At 37.1% G+C, this 12,680-nt stretch overlaps 1 protein-coding gene across 2 annotated transcripts; it reads right to left on the bottom strand.

Moving 5' to 3' along the window:
• Positions 1-660: 660 nt before the first annotated feature.
• On the bottom strand, positions 661-7,343 carry LOC116264677 (protein ACTIVITY OF BC1 COMPLEX KINASE 1, chloroplastic). Of its 2 annotated transcripts, none has more exons than XM_031645020.2 (15): positions 7,074-7,343; positions 5,767-6,175; positions 5,432-5,638; positions 5,223-5,312; positions 4,932-5,078; positions 4,667-4,831; positions 4,357-4,497; positions 4,035-4,214; positions 3,073-3,268; positions 2,426-2,553; positions 2,149-2,220; positions 1,657-1,769; positions 1,440-1,587; positions 1,258-1,327; positions 661-1,172 (listed from the first exon to the last, which is right to left on the bottom strand). In XM_031645020.2, the coding sequence occupies exons 2-15, from the start codon at positions 6,148-6,150 to the stop codon at positions 1,108-1,110; spliced, it is 2,106 nt and encodes a 701-aa protein (XP_031500880.1). In that variant the 5' UTR covers positions 6,151-6,175; positions 7,074-7,343; the 3' UTR covers positions 661-1,107. The 2 variants fall into 2 exon arrangements, with proteins under 2 accessions (XP_031500880.1, XP_031500881.1); XM_031645021.2 differs by having other exon boundaries at positions 5,767-6,167.
• Positions 7,344-12,680: the final 5,337 nt, after the last annotated feature.

Below are 12,680 nucleotides of genomic sequence, written 5' to 3'. Positions count from 1 at the left end.
GTGCGTGTGTTTCATATATGTACACACACATACGGTCTCCAAGATACCATTTCACCAACATAAAAAAAATTGCAATTGTTTCTAGCAGCTGCTGAACTAGCAATGTATATCTAGGATAAGCAGTACGGTTGTCGACGTTAGAAGCCCACAAAAATTGGGTGGTTTAGATTCATGGCTGTGTAAGTGGTTTTGCATAGTAGCAGCATTCCCTTTCCGTCAAAACTTTCAGCAGAAAAATAATAGATTGCCAAAAAAACATACAACGGCCAAATTAGGAGAAATTATACCTTAGTAGAGACAAAAATATTAGCAAACATACAAGTCCCGACTCAAACACATTGCAGATTTGTGTTTTCGATACCTACTCAGATTCAGTCAAATCCCTGATGAGGTCAAGACGGGGTAGAGAAGGGAGACACAGTCTTGGTACTGGCACCTTTAATGGATATCTGAAATGCCCGGTTTGGGGGCCTCAGAGCTACCGCCAGTTTCTAGCTTCTCGGTACCAGGATTCATAAGCTATCTGGAAGTTCAAGGCGGACGAAGAGTTGGAAAGAAGAAAGGGAAAACTAGCTAATCTGCACTTTCAAGAGCACAATAAACTGGACAATTGGAACCTTCCCGAAAAACTTTATAATCATAAAACAATGTGGACTCATATAAAGCAACAAGAGGATACATGTATAAGAATGATTAGATACAAAAGTATCGTGTGAATTACATATTATACAAAATTTACATTTTAAAAATGATCGCCCAAGGAAGCACGTATACAAGAATATAATGCATTTCCGCATAAATATCTAATAGCTAGAAATGTGCGACGGGGACGTTGGAATATTCCATCACACAAACATGCAGCCTGTAGAATCTTCGTGTTGATGCATCAAAAATAAATGCAACTAGTACATTGCATCTTCTTGATGGTGCATGGCGTCAAACTAGTTCAGTGGATGCGGCGCAACAGATTGTTCCAGAAAGGCACGAGGTTGTGTGTCATAGATGGCAGGATTTCCTCCCTCTTTAGATATAAAGCACAAGCAAGCAAAGCACTTGTCCGCCAAGCAATAGCAAAGAAATTAATTACCATTGTAGTTTCAAACTGAATCAACGGTCAGACAGAACAGATTCACTCCAGGAAAGCATGAGGTCACGTGTTACAGCAGGCAATTCTGTAATTGGGAAAGTCATATTACCATAATAAGCCAATGCAAAGCCATCACGTTCAGAAAAAAGCTGCAAATAAACTGCCTCTACCTTGCAAGACTTGAAGTGCTACAGTCGGTATATCTATTTCATCCTCCACCAATCTATAGACATCCACTAGCTGCAGTTGTGATGAGTTGTCAAAACAAATAGACAGTAGAAAAAGGACTAGTCTCTGTCTCCAAATGCAAATAACAATTCCTGGATTTCAAGCAGAAGCTGTTCATACGTACCTCTTGGATGTGAAGCCTGGAGTCTTCAGTCAAAGCCAGAAGAAGTTGTCGTCGAATACCAGAATCGATCATAAACATCTTTGCCCCATCCTTGATTGTATCAGTTAGATCTAGTTTTTTTTCAACTTGCACATCTCTTGAACTTCGCCTGAAGCATATTCAGCATCAGTCTAGGACAAATTTCAAGAAACAGATCAGATCCAGTGAAGCTACATACATGTTCCTCGTTTGCAATGCAGGATTGCTGTTCATTTTAGCAACATTCTCCTTCGCTAAAGTTATGAGATTCTCAAGCCGTTTCCATTGAAATGCTCCATCTTTAAACAGAACCTGCAGAAAGCATGTCGCAGGTGAGCAAGAAATAACTAGCTCTGAGTCATGAACAAGAGCAAAGATACACTTATCCTTGTATATTGATCATTCGCCAGCCAAAAGAAGAAAAAAGAAGGTGCACCAATTGCCTTTTGCAGAAGAAAATACATAGTTCAAAAATTTTCATTGTTAAAGCCCAAGATATTTGAGAGGCCAGGTGTATCCACCTTCCTGGCTGTCGTCGTGTAACAACAACTATAAGCTCTTTCTGCTTCCAGTTTTTATTCTTTTTACTATCTGATACTATATATTCTGCTTTCATAAACTCAGTCGTATTATTCATACAGTAGCTTGATAAAAAAAGCCACATATAACAGACAGCTTCATATTAAAGTACCTGAATAAGGCGCTCACGAAGAGCAGGATTTGGGTCTGTTAAAAGACGTTTTGCCACGTAAGGATATGCAACCTGCAAAAGCTTCCTAAACTCAATAACATGCAAAAGGGAAATGAATAGTCAAATACTCAAGGAGCTATACTTCGAAGAAGCACCAACAAAAATTCAGGAAACCGAAAAAAAGTGTTGCATCACAAGATTTCAAGAAAATTTGAATTAAACTTTTGGCATTGCTTCATCTGAAAATTTGAAGCATTCAGAGAATAAATATACTTACCTCGAGAAATTTAAAATCTGGTTTTAGTGTAAAGCAAATGCCTTCCTGAGTCAACAAGGAGCGAATGACAAGAGAAAATCTTTCTGGGATTCGTATTGGATACTGATAAACGAGTTGGTTAAATTTACCTGCAAAATATACAATAGAAATGCATAACCAGTAAGGCTCATGGTCATGAAAATTTGAGAAGACATCCCCCAGTCAATATTTCACACGCAACTTTTCTGAAAATAATAATGGCCCATGCATTGACTTTGTTAATAATGCACAGCCAACTTTACTATCAATTCACTTGAAAATTCTCTTGAACAATAATTGTTCTCAATAACCAGAAACATTTTTAGTTTTGGTATTTCCAACTCTACTTTATTACACCATCAACTACAGGTGCGCACTAAGGATCCAGCGTTCATTGGATCATTAAAAGAGTGAATACATTTTTAATTAACATGACCCAAACAAAGTCTAGAGAGAATTTGGGTCCTCTACACAAGTGGATATGCTAATCCAATATTCATATGCAATTACTCCATTGCATGATATATCTAGGGAAAATTGCATACTTCACAGACATCATAGCCCAAGTCCTTACATAAAATGATACACCATACACAGTTGTCAGCCTCTAGCACAGTGAAAGTTATTACCAGTTACACTGCGGAAATTGAAATCAGCAAGGCCTTTTCCTGCAGAGTTCTGCCAAATCGCTTCCAAGGCTGGTACAATAGGAGAAACATCGGTTCCACTAGCAAGGAAGCCAAGCCTGGTAAAATCATTTGCCATTTCAACATAATCTTCATTTACAGCATGGACAACAGCATCGATCAATATTTGCTTGTTTTGCTGAAAAAAGGAATGAAAAAAGATGAGATAGAAAATAAGATACAAATCTTTCAAGACCAAAAATTTGCATTTGGTTGACACATCCCAGTACATGAGATAAAGGATCCTGGGGCTCTATTTCTACCAGTCAACATCACATAGACATGAACACGAGTCTAGGAAATGATATCGCCACAGTTGGCATCTCTGCAAATTTTTTAACAATAAATTCTAGGATTTAACTATTAATAACATAGCAAAATGAACCACGTTGAAAATTGAAACACGATGGAATCAATGCAAATTCTAAATGAAAGAAAGAACAAAAAACTATAAAGGATAACCCTGATTATGAACTGATAAGTTATTTGCACAATTCCCAGCAAAGGTATGACTGGGTGCATGGAACATCCAGTGCCATTTTTGTTAATATAGGATCCATATGCTAGAATAAGAACCCATGAGAAATAGGCTGCACATGCCAACTCAAGGCTATCCGTTGGCCACAAGATTTCAACATATCAAGTCCTCTGCACAAGATAATATCTAAAGCCCAAATAATGGAAAAATGAAAAGCAAAGTGACCAAATTATTGAAAATGAAATTGAATTACATTGATTAGGAACTCAATCTGTTCAGAAAAAGATAGAGGTTACAACTGCAAAAAAGTATTCAAACAAGTCACTCTAAGAATTGGGTTACAACTGCAAAGTTAGAAAAGTCTCTCTAGTGTTTGTGAAACTGAAACATTTATTCTGACAGCATGTACATTAATAAAATAACTCACCTGGCTGAGCACAGCAACATTCCCAAAATCTACATAAGCAATGCGACCATCACGCATTGCAAAAATATTTCCAGGATGTGGATCACCATGAAACAGCCCAAATTCTAGCAATTGCCTCAATGCAGCACTTACACCAACAGTTAAGAAACCGTTTACATCTATGCCTGCTTCTTTGATAGCCTAGTTGTGTATTAAGCAAATACATCGGGTCAGCTCATATGTAGAAAACATGGTGAAATGGATATTGTCAATTTATTATTTTAATGCTGAACTACACACATGCTGCAGTAAAATATTGGACAAATTAAAAGAGCATGGTAACCTGTGGATTTGTACATCGTATTCCATCAATCCACTCCATTACTAACACGCGCTCACCAGAAAGCTCCTTATAAACCTTAGGGATCTTAACTGTGGGATCATTTTTGAAGTTCTCCAGAAAATCCTCGAGGTTTCTAGCTTCCTGCATTGCAGGACAAGAAAGACAGGAAGATCGTGTAATATGATTATTTACATTGTGAGCAGAAAGAAAGAAAGAAAAGTACAAACTAGCACACTGGTCCCACTTTTTTTTTTGCCAAAGATTATATCCTTTTAATAAAATACAATGTTAAAAAGCTGCAAAAGTTTACCAATGTGTAATCAAGCTCCTCCAGCAGTTTCTCACCAAATTCGTCAACTATAAGTTCAGCATTACACCCAAGTTTCTGGAGACTTATCCCATTCAAAAATGAAGCTAAAGTTCTAAACAAGAAAAGATCACGATAAATTATTGGTTCAATACCGGGCCTTTGAACCTACAAGCAGAACAAAGGAAGCTCAATAAGCATGGATAGTACATGAAACACAAGCTCAACAAGTCTACCATGAATCAGACTATAAGATATAGTCTGTTACCTTAACTGCCACATCTTCGCCAGAGCTGCGAAGTGTAGCCCGATAAACTTGGCCCAAGCTAGCTGCCGCTATTGTCTCTGCTGAGATCTTGCTGAAAACCTTCTCAAGAGGCTGCCCCAGTTCCTCTTCAATAATAGAAAAAGCTTCCTGCAGGTCATAGATTTACACTAAGATGACCACTTTGAGATGGAAACTGTTAAATGAAGTGTGTCATGAACCCCTATAATCCTATTAGCAATAAAACCTCTTTCCTTTTCCAACTTCCTTTTCTAGCAGACAGAAAAAACAGACCTGATTGGGAAATGGTGGTACATCATCTTGGAGAATGCAAAGCTCATTCATATAATCTTCTCGTATTATATCAGGTCGATTTGCCAGAACCTATAAAATTGTAATCAACAAGTGAGCTTCCAATGTTAATCCAGCTGTCAAAAACTTTTCGTAAAAGAAAAAGGAAACTTAGGATGTAATTGTTGATGATTAGGAATAAGCAATTTAACCTGACCAGCCTTAATAAAAGAGGGCCCCAGCTGACACAAAAGTTTACGAAGCTGCCTTGCCCGAAATTGAACAACTTCCTGATCCTGTCCTAGCACGAAGTCATACACGAGACCAGACCAATACAAACCCAAATTCCAAACTATCTCCACCCCACGACCAATCAGAGATAATATTCCCCCTCTTGATTCTAATACCTTATTCCGCACCTGGAAATGTTTGAGTTAGTGGTAACCTAAAAACAACTTAACAAGGACATTCTCCACCAATGATCACAAAATTAACATTATCAACAAAAAACAGAAGAGCTGTAAAGAAACAAAAGAGAACCACATACTGTTTCAGGTGTGTATTTGCGAAAAGGGATGCAAACACCACGCTCAAAATCAAGTTGTTCCAGAGCATTGCTTGCTTTTTCAATTTGACCGTTATCCTTCTCACCCCTTCTTCTCAATATCACTGCCTTTTGCTCACTTGAGATACGTAAAGATGGAGATTTTGAAACTGACAATTGAAATCCTACAATATGCTTCCCTCTAGATAATGAAAACCTTCCTTTAAGAAACTGTTGTTTTTCCAATTTCAAGTGTCGGTGCCTTTGATCCGAAGTAGCTGGTTGACAGTGTTTACCATAGGGTGCCAAATGTATGCAAGGAAAATCCCCACTTCTAGATTTGCAAGGTGATGCTGCACTTAACTGACGAACCAGAAGAACTTCCATTTGCCAGGAAAAATTATCTGAGCACCTAATAGAATGAACGGAGTTACAATGCTTGACTAGATTAAAGAACAAGGTCAATGGAATAAGGTTATCTCCCAAAATTTATTCTAAAGAAAAGGAACGCCAGAAAGATTGCCCAAATGATTAACTAAATAAAATTCATAGAGAGAAACCTAGAACCTGAATTAGAACATACCATTTTATCTGAAATCCAGTTATACGGAAATTTCATCCATTCTGATCTACAAGGTAACTAATTTAGCTGTTTGCAGTTCGGTCATAGAAAGAAAAAGGCCCAAACATGCCATTTTGAGAAACGAAAAGCATAAGCAGGAAGCAACTTCTGAATAAACCACACCAAACAGGAACAACTTTTGCCAATAGGTAAGATATGAAATATATAAGCAATAACCAGGAGTGTTTGGGCTAATTTTAATAGTTAGCAAGTATCAATAACAGGAACAGTCGCTTGAAGTTGATTTTATTAACTGAAGCACACAGCAGCTTTTCATAATCTTACATGCAAACTTCTTTGTGGTTACGAATCCAAAGGCACACCTTTCGTGTGGAAGGAGACGAAAGGCCGAACCGACATTGATCACGCAAACCAACAATGAAGCAAATGGGAATAACGTTGAAGAAAGAGACATGATTCGGAGAAACATTTCCAAAACAAGTCTTAGCCGAGGAAACTCAAATTCAAACTAAACCCAAAACCTTAAAGCACAAAATTATCGAGTCTGAAGTCTGAATTTAGAAGCAAGCTGACAGAGACCATGAAAAACCATACAACAAGAGAGGGCAAGAGACACCACCGTCAATGAAATCAAAGAATTCGTATTGAGATGAAAGAAGAAGCAGCAGAGTGATACTCTTCAAGGGTGGAGAATCGAAAGCGAAAGAATGAAAGAAGAAGCACAAACCTTTACTTTCTCCTCACAGGAAGATGGTACAATCCTTGTCTAAGCAGCGGGGAGAGGAAGAGATGATGCTACTGCTCCGTCTCTGTGTTTGTGCGCGCGGCGCGCGCGAGAGTACCCCAGCCACATGAGAGAAGAAAAGAGATGTGGACGTTGAAATAGCCTCAAATCCAAGCCTCACGAACGTGGGGAGAATTTCGTTCCGATCGGCAACATGTCGAACTTACGTGTAATATGAAGCCACAGGCCCACAGTTTCTCTGATTGAAAAAGCAACATCCAAGTGTGCCATCTATCTTCTTGCTTTGTTATTATTGTCCCTCTTTTGTGGAGGGCAATGGCGGCAACCCCAGAAGCCACACACTCCGAATCTTTTCAATCCCTTTGACTCTCTCTCTCTCTCGAGAGAGAGAGGTGGACTTGTAATCAAAAAGGCCTGGGTTCGACTCCCAGTGTGGTCGCCGCTTGTCTCTTCATATTATAATATCTTGGAAAGTTAGTTCTTAGGCAGGGTCGGGCTAAATGACATGGGTGTGAGTACAGCGTCGGGTAAGCAATAATGTCAAAAAATATGAGTATAGGAATACAATAGGGTAATATATATTTATATATATAGATGTGTGTGTGTGCAAAATACCATAAAAATTTCAAAATAAAACAAAATTTAAATAAATGAATAATATAAATAAAGACAACAGATAGTAATGACCAATAAATTTCAAAAACACAATGAAACTAAGTTAAAACAATCGGTTTTGATCCAAAAAGAACTTCAATTACCTTCATTTTTATGTTCAAGTACCTTTTATTGAAGTACTCGTGTGATTTCCTTTTTAATTAAATTTTAAAAAATTATAAAAAGTAAAAACGATTTTCAAACTGTTTCTTATGACGCTATCATGTTTCTTTTTCATTGTTTTCTTTGATTGTATACGATGGCCATGCTTTTAGAGAAATTGGTAAAAAGCAAACACATAGGTCAGAATAAAAACCAAGCCCTTTAATTCTCTGCTAAAAGCTTATTTTAAATCAAATTAACATCGTAATATATTTACAAAAATTATTATGATGCAAAATATGTTTTGATTCAAGTTATTTTTATGAAAAATATCTATTATCAAAACGTTGATGCTATGAAGGCCATTCATTTTTTCTTATTATAAAAAACACTATTAAAGTCTAACAAACGAAAATATCAGTAAGGTCAGATTGTAAATAAATTAAATAGCTAATTCATGCTTTGAACATAGGTACCTATTACGAGCTTTGAAAAGCAAGCCGCACGGACTTGAGCACGCATTTCAAATTAATTTTAAAAAGGCCGAAAGCTTGTAATTCATTGCCACAAATCCTGCAGATTGAGCAAATTCAATGTGCTAGAGTGGAGAAAACGTAGCTCCAGATCCTTAGACTCATGTATTTTTTGCCAATGTCATCTGCAGACTCGAGTCCTCATGCTCCGGTAAAATATGAAAGCAACGGCTAAGTCCCATGTGAGGCAGACCAAGCAGGTCGGATAATTAAGAGTGAAAATGATGCTCACGAAATAGACAGAGAGAAAGAAAAAGAGGTAGATAGATGGACATAGCGAAAGAGACGGAGAGATTCAAACTTCTGATTCCATCCTTTCAAGTTGGCTTCTTCCTTTTGCAAGTATGTCTCCCATGTTCTTTTTTTTCTGCAGCTCCGGACTTGAGTGCAATCTGTCCAAGTTCTCTGAGTAGGATGGGAGCTTACGATCGGCACATGTTGGTTACGGAGGTTGCATAAAGTGCTGCAACTCTATGGTGGTCTCTGCACTTGCCATCTGTTCATATCCATAGCCATATACAAGCAGAGCATGAATGAATATCGAAGGCATGAAGACAAAGAATAGCAACCAACCTTTTGAGCTAGCTTCTCCAGTAGGTTCCATGCATCAGCGAGCTCTTGAGAATAGAACCTCCTTATTAAGATACCTACAGTGTTGCAGATGCATGAACTCAATAATCGATAACTTTTTTCGTCGCCTTCTTGGAGATCTGTGAAGAAGATTTATTATTATGGAGGCTTTGTTCGCCATCATTTAGTGGCGATAGCTGAAAAAAATGGGTTGGAAGGACAGAAGTAATTTCTTCTTTTCCGAAACTTATGCTGCATTTTCCATTGCTTTTTTGCTTTTTCTGGTTTTCTATATCTATTATGAGTTTCAAATGTCGAGTTTTTCCATGCGGCTTTTGAGAGTAAGAGGATGTCGAAATCTGGAGCATTAGTTCTTGCGACGCCGTTTGCAGGGAAGATCGAGAAGGAGTTGGAGTTTCTGCGTTGATCAATATATTACTGTTTCTTTACCTTTTTTTTGTTTTTCTTGGCTTCCAACTAGATTACTTGTTATTCTAAAATCAATTACTGGTGGATAATCTGGTGTTAGCACATCATGGATTTGCCTCATCCTTTTCTTTTGATGCTACTTGTTAGATGCTCTGTCTCTTGTGCTTCTGCTTTTATTTTGCTTTTCCTTCTTATACGATGTCTGCTTACTTTTTTTTTTTATAAAATTTTACAATCATGATGAGTGAAGCTCTTATGTTTTGCATGTTCTGACGACATGTCCTTGGCATCTGTAAACAAAGTCCCTTGGTGAAAAATCAGCTGCTTTTGTGAGTTGTGTTCCTCCCTTTTGTTAAGAAGACTCATGTCAGTTTAAACAATATGCAGTCATGGCAAAACAGAGGCTATTTTCTTATAAGAAAAGTGTCTCTTATATATAGGAAATTATTAAAAATTTTAGAAATTATTAAAAATTTCTTACTAGTTTTAACACATGAGAAAAGTTACAACTCACTAAATGTATATCCTTTTATATTTGATAAAAAAGAAAAGAAGGGCACTAATCAATAATAACTCTTTTCACCTAAGCAAAGAAGTTGTCAACACTCCAAGTCAGGGGTGGCGGCAAGGGCCATGGCCCTCCTCAGGTTTAAAAATAAAAAATTTACGTATAAATTTGGAAAAGTTTATTTTAAGTATATAAGTTTTGAAAAATTATATTTCGACCCTTTTAAAATTTTGAAACTACAGTTCAGTCTCTACAATTATTCATATAAGTTGGTACAAACTTATATAGGAGTCTTCATAGTTGCCATTGCTCAAGCTTTTAAGCTTTCGAAACAAGCTTAGGTTTTGGGACCTGTGTAAGGCCATGACTAAGACTTGTAAATTGAGGAGGGCAGATTTAATGCCAAAAGATACAAATTGGAGGTTTGTCCTGCTCTTCCTTCTATGTTGTCACAATTGGTTTATTATAATTTGAATCGGCGACTAATCAATTTTGATGGGTATGAAGATCTTCCACCCGAACCAATGAATGCAGTTTCAACTTATTTCAGTGTCAGATGGATCAATCTTGGAAATCTATTTGAGAAGTAAATGGTAAATCCTGTCAACTTATGCTTCACCATTTTTATTGTGGAGCCAAAGCCGTTTTGTTCTATGCTATTGCTCCATAAGGTTCAACCAACAATTTGAATTGGTTTATCCTGCTTAATCAAAAGTAGAAAGAAAAGTCGAACTGGATTTTAATGGAATAATGGTTTTCGAGAATCCTTTTTGTCGCTTGCAGTCTTATTCAACAAAGAAACCTCTACTGCTTCTCATGGCAAGCCATGAACCTGAGGAAGCTTTATGCTAGCTATCTTTCTGGATAGAAACTGGATATCCTCATTCTTTTAGCATCCTCCCTAGAACTCTTCACCTTAACTCAGGAAACGCCTCCGGTCTGGGGATATCAGGGCTATTAAGGTGATGTACATGTGCAGTAAAGCAAGACTCAAAGCCAAACTCCCCTACTGCTGTGCTGCATATGCGAATTCTAAGCTCTGCAGAGTTATCAGGTGACAACAGAAAACTTTCTGAGGCATAAATGTAGAGTTCATACAACAAATCCGACTTGAATAACATAGATAGAGAACTCTCTCTGTCACTATATATATATATATATATATATATATATATTACGCGTAATGAAAGCCTTATAGAAGTCTTAAATGACAGTGGCTTCCTTCTTGATTGTCTTCCATGTTCCAAGATTCCACACATTTGCTTGTCCAGTGTCTGGTTATTTCCGGAAATTCCATTTCTATTTAGATGTTTCTACGACCGCATGGAAAGACATCACTCCAGACCTCTGTTTTTGACAGGCTGAATCCAACTTCCTTTCTGTAACAGGACAAAGAATTTTGGAATCTTTTTTAATGGCAGCGTTATGTTAGTGCACGTTGTACCTTTGTAGCTCAAATTTCTTTTTGCACCCTCATCTATTACAAATTGTATTATTACTAGCTCTTTTTTCTTCAATGTATTTTTTAAACTCTTCTGCATAAAGATGTTAGTAATTCAATGCCCACAAATTCCTTTTTACCTCTTTGAACCGGTAGACATCTTTCAACCGGCATTCCATCATCCTAAGCAAGTTTTCTCTTTTCTTGAAGCAATAGCTCTATCGATCATCTTGGTTTATGAAAGAGCTATTCTAGGTGAGCATGTAGAATAATTAATTTACAGGAACTTTATGCCTTTTGTCAAATTAATGTGAAAAAGTGTTATTAAAAATCTGCCTGCGGAAACATATTGAAGGACATCTATAAATTCCAAAGATACATGTGACATATTTCATCTGGAATCTATCAAGGACATCTATGAATCAAGAAACTAGTCAAAAGATCAATGTTAGTTTCACACTCGTCGTGCATGAAAATAACATCTCGTATGAAACTTAAACGTGAACTATTGTGTCCGCATCGTAACAATTTTAATGAAAAAGCTTGAGCTTTGAAATGCCTTTCAGAAAAAGCGTCCCACTGCTTTACACATCGGGCAGAAAAAGATTCTGAATGAAACTCGTCCTATATCGTACGCAGTCAGGTTTCAGTACATAACATGCTTACCATGATTCATCTTGCCCCAAAAAAGCGATAAAAAACAAAAAAAAAAAACATAGACCAACTTTAAAGTAATTACTTATTTTATTAATTACGATCTGCTTAATGCTCTATTCATACGTAGATATTTGATAGTTTCAGTAAAAATTTTGAACAATAGCAAATAGAGATCCTTATTGAAATATCTATAAAAAAAACATGCTTCATTATCATGTTTTGTAGAAAAGTGCGTTACTAGCCATAAATTCACGCTAACGTAGCAAGGAGTATAAAATAAATATTAGATATACATTCCTAGATATTTATTATATGATCGGGACTAGCCGTTATAGCTTGAAGGCATTATATTCTATTGCATATATGTGTGTTTGCAGAGGGATGAAGCATGTAAGAACTGAACGTCCGTAAGACGATCGGAATGAGTTGTCACATGACTGACAGTATCGCAGTTGAATAATGCGTGGATAAACTTCTGTTCTCGTTCTCATCCCTTCTGTTCTGGGGCTGAGGGATGAGATGAGATATCGATGGCTTCCCACATGCAAAAACAAAGAGGGACCCATGTTAGGTGGACTGCTAGAGAGGCTGATAAACAAGAGGGCTTCACATGGGTAGGGCCTCGTTTGAAGGGTCATGCATGAATATTTTATTACTACATGGCCTTTAATTTCTTGTTCTCTTTCAGAAAAAGA

Source organism: Nymphaea colorata, chromosome 11 (assembly GCF_008831285.2).
Source record: "Nymphaea colorata isolate Beijing-Zhang1983 chromosome 11, ASM883128v2, whole genome shotgun sequence".
NCBI classification, from domain to species: domain Eukaryota; kingdom Viridiplantae; phylum Streptophyta; class Magnoliopsida; order Nymphaeales; family Nymphaeaceae; genus Nymphaea; species Nymphaea colorata.
Note: the sequence above shows the minus strand (reverse complement) of the source record. Positions and strands in the feature narration are given on the sequence as shown.

What these genes read in the sequence shown, in the direction of transcription:
- LOC116264677 (XM_031645020.2), bottom strand. Translation starts at nt 6,150, where the DNA reads ATGGAAGTTCTTCTGGTTCGTCAGTTAAGTGCAGCATCACCTTGCAAA. An exon ending in ATGTTGCTGTGCTCAGCCAG is followed by an intron (nt 3,269 to 4,034) that starts GTGAGTTATTTT and finishes TCCTTTTTTCAG; the next exon opens with CAAAACAAGCAAATATTGAT. An exon ending in TTCGTGAGCGCCTTATTCAG is followed by an intron (nt 1,770 to 2,148) that starts GTACTTTAATAT and finishes TGCTTTCTGCAG; the next exon opens with GTTCTGTTTAAAGATGGAGC.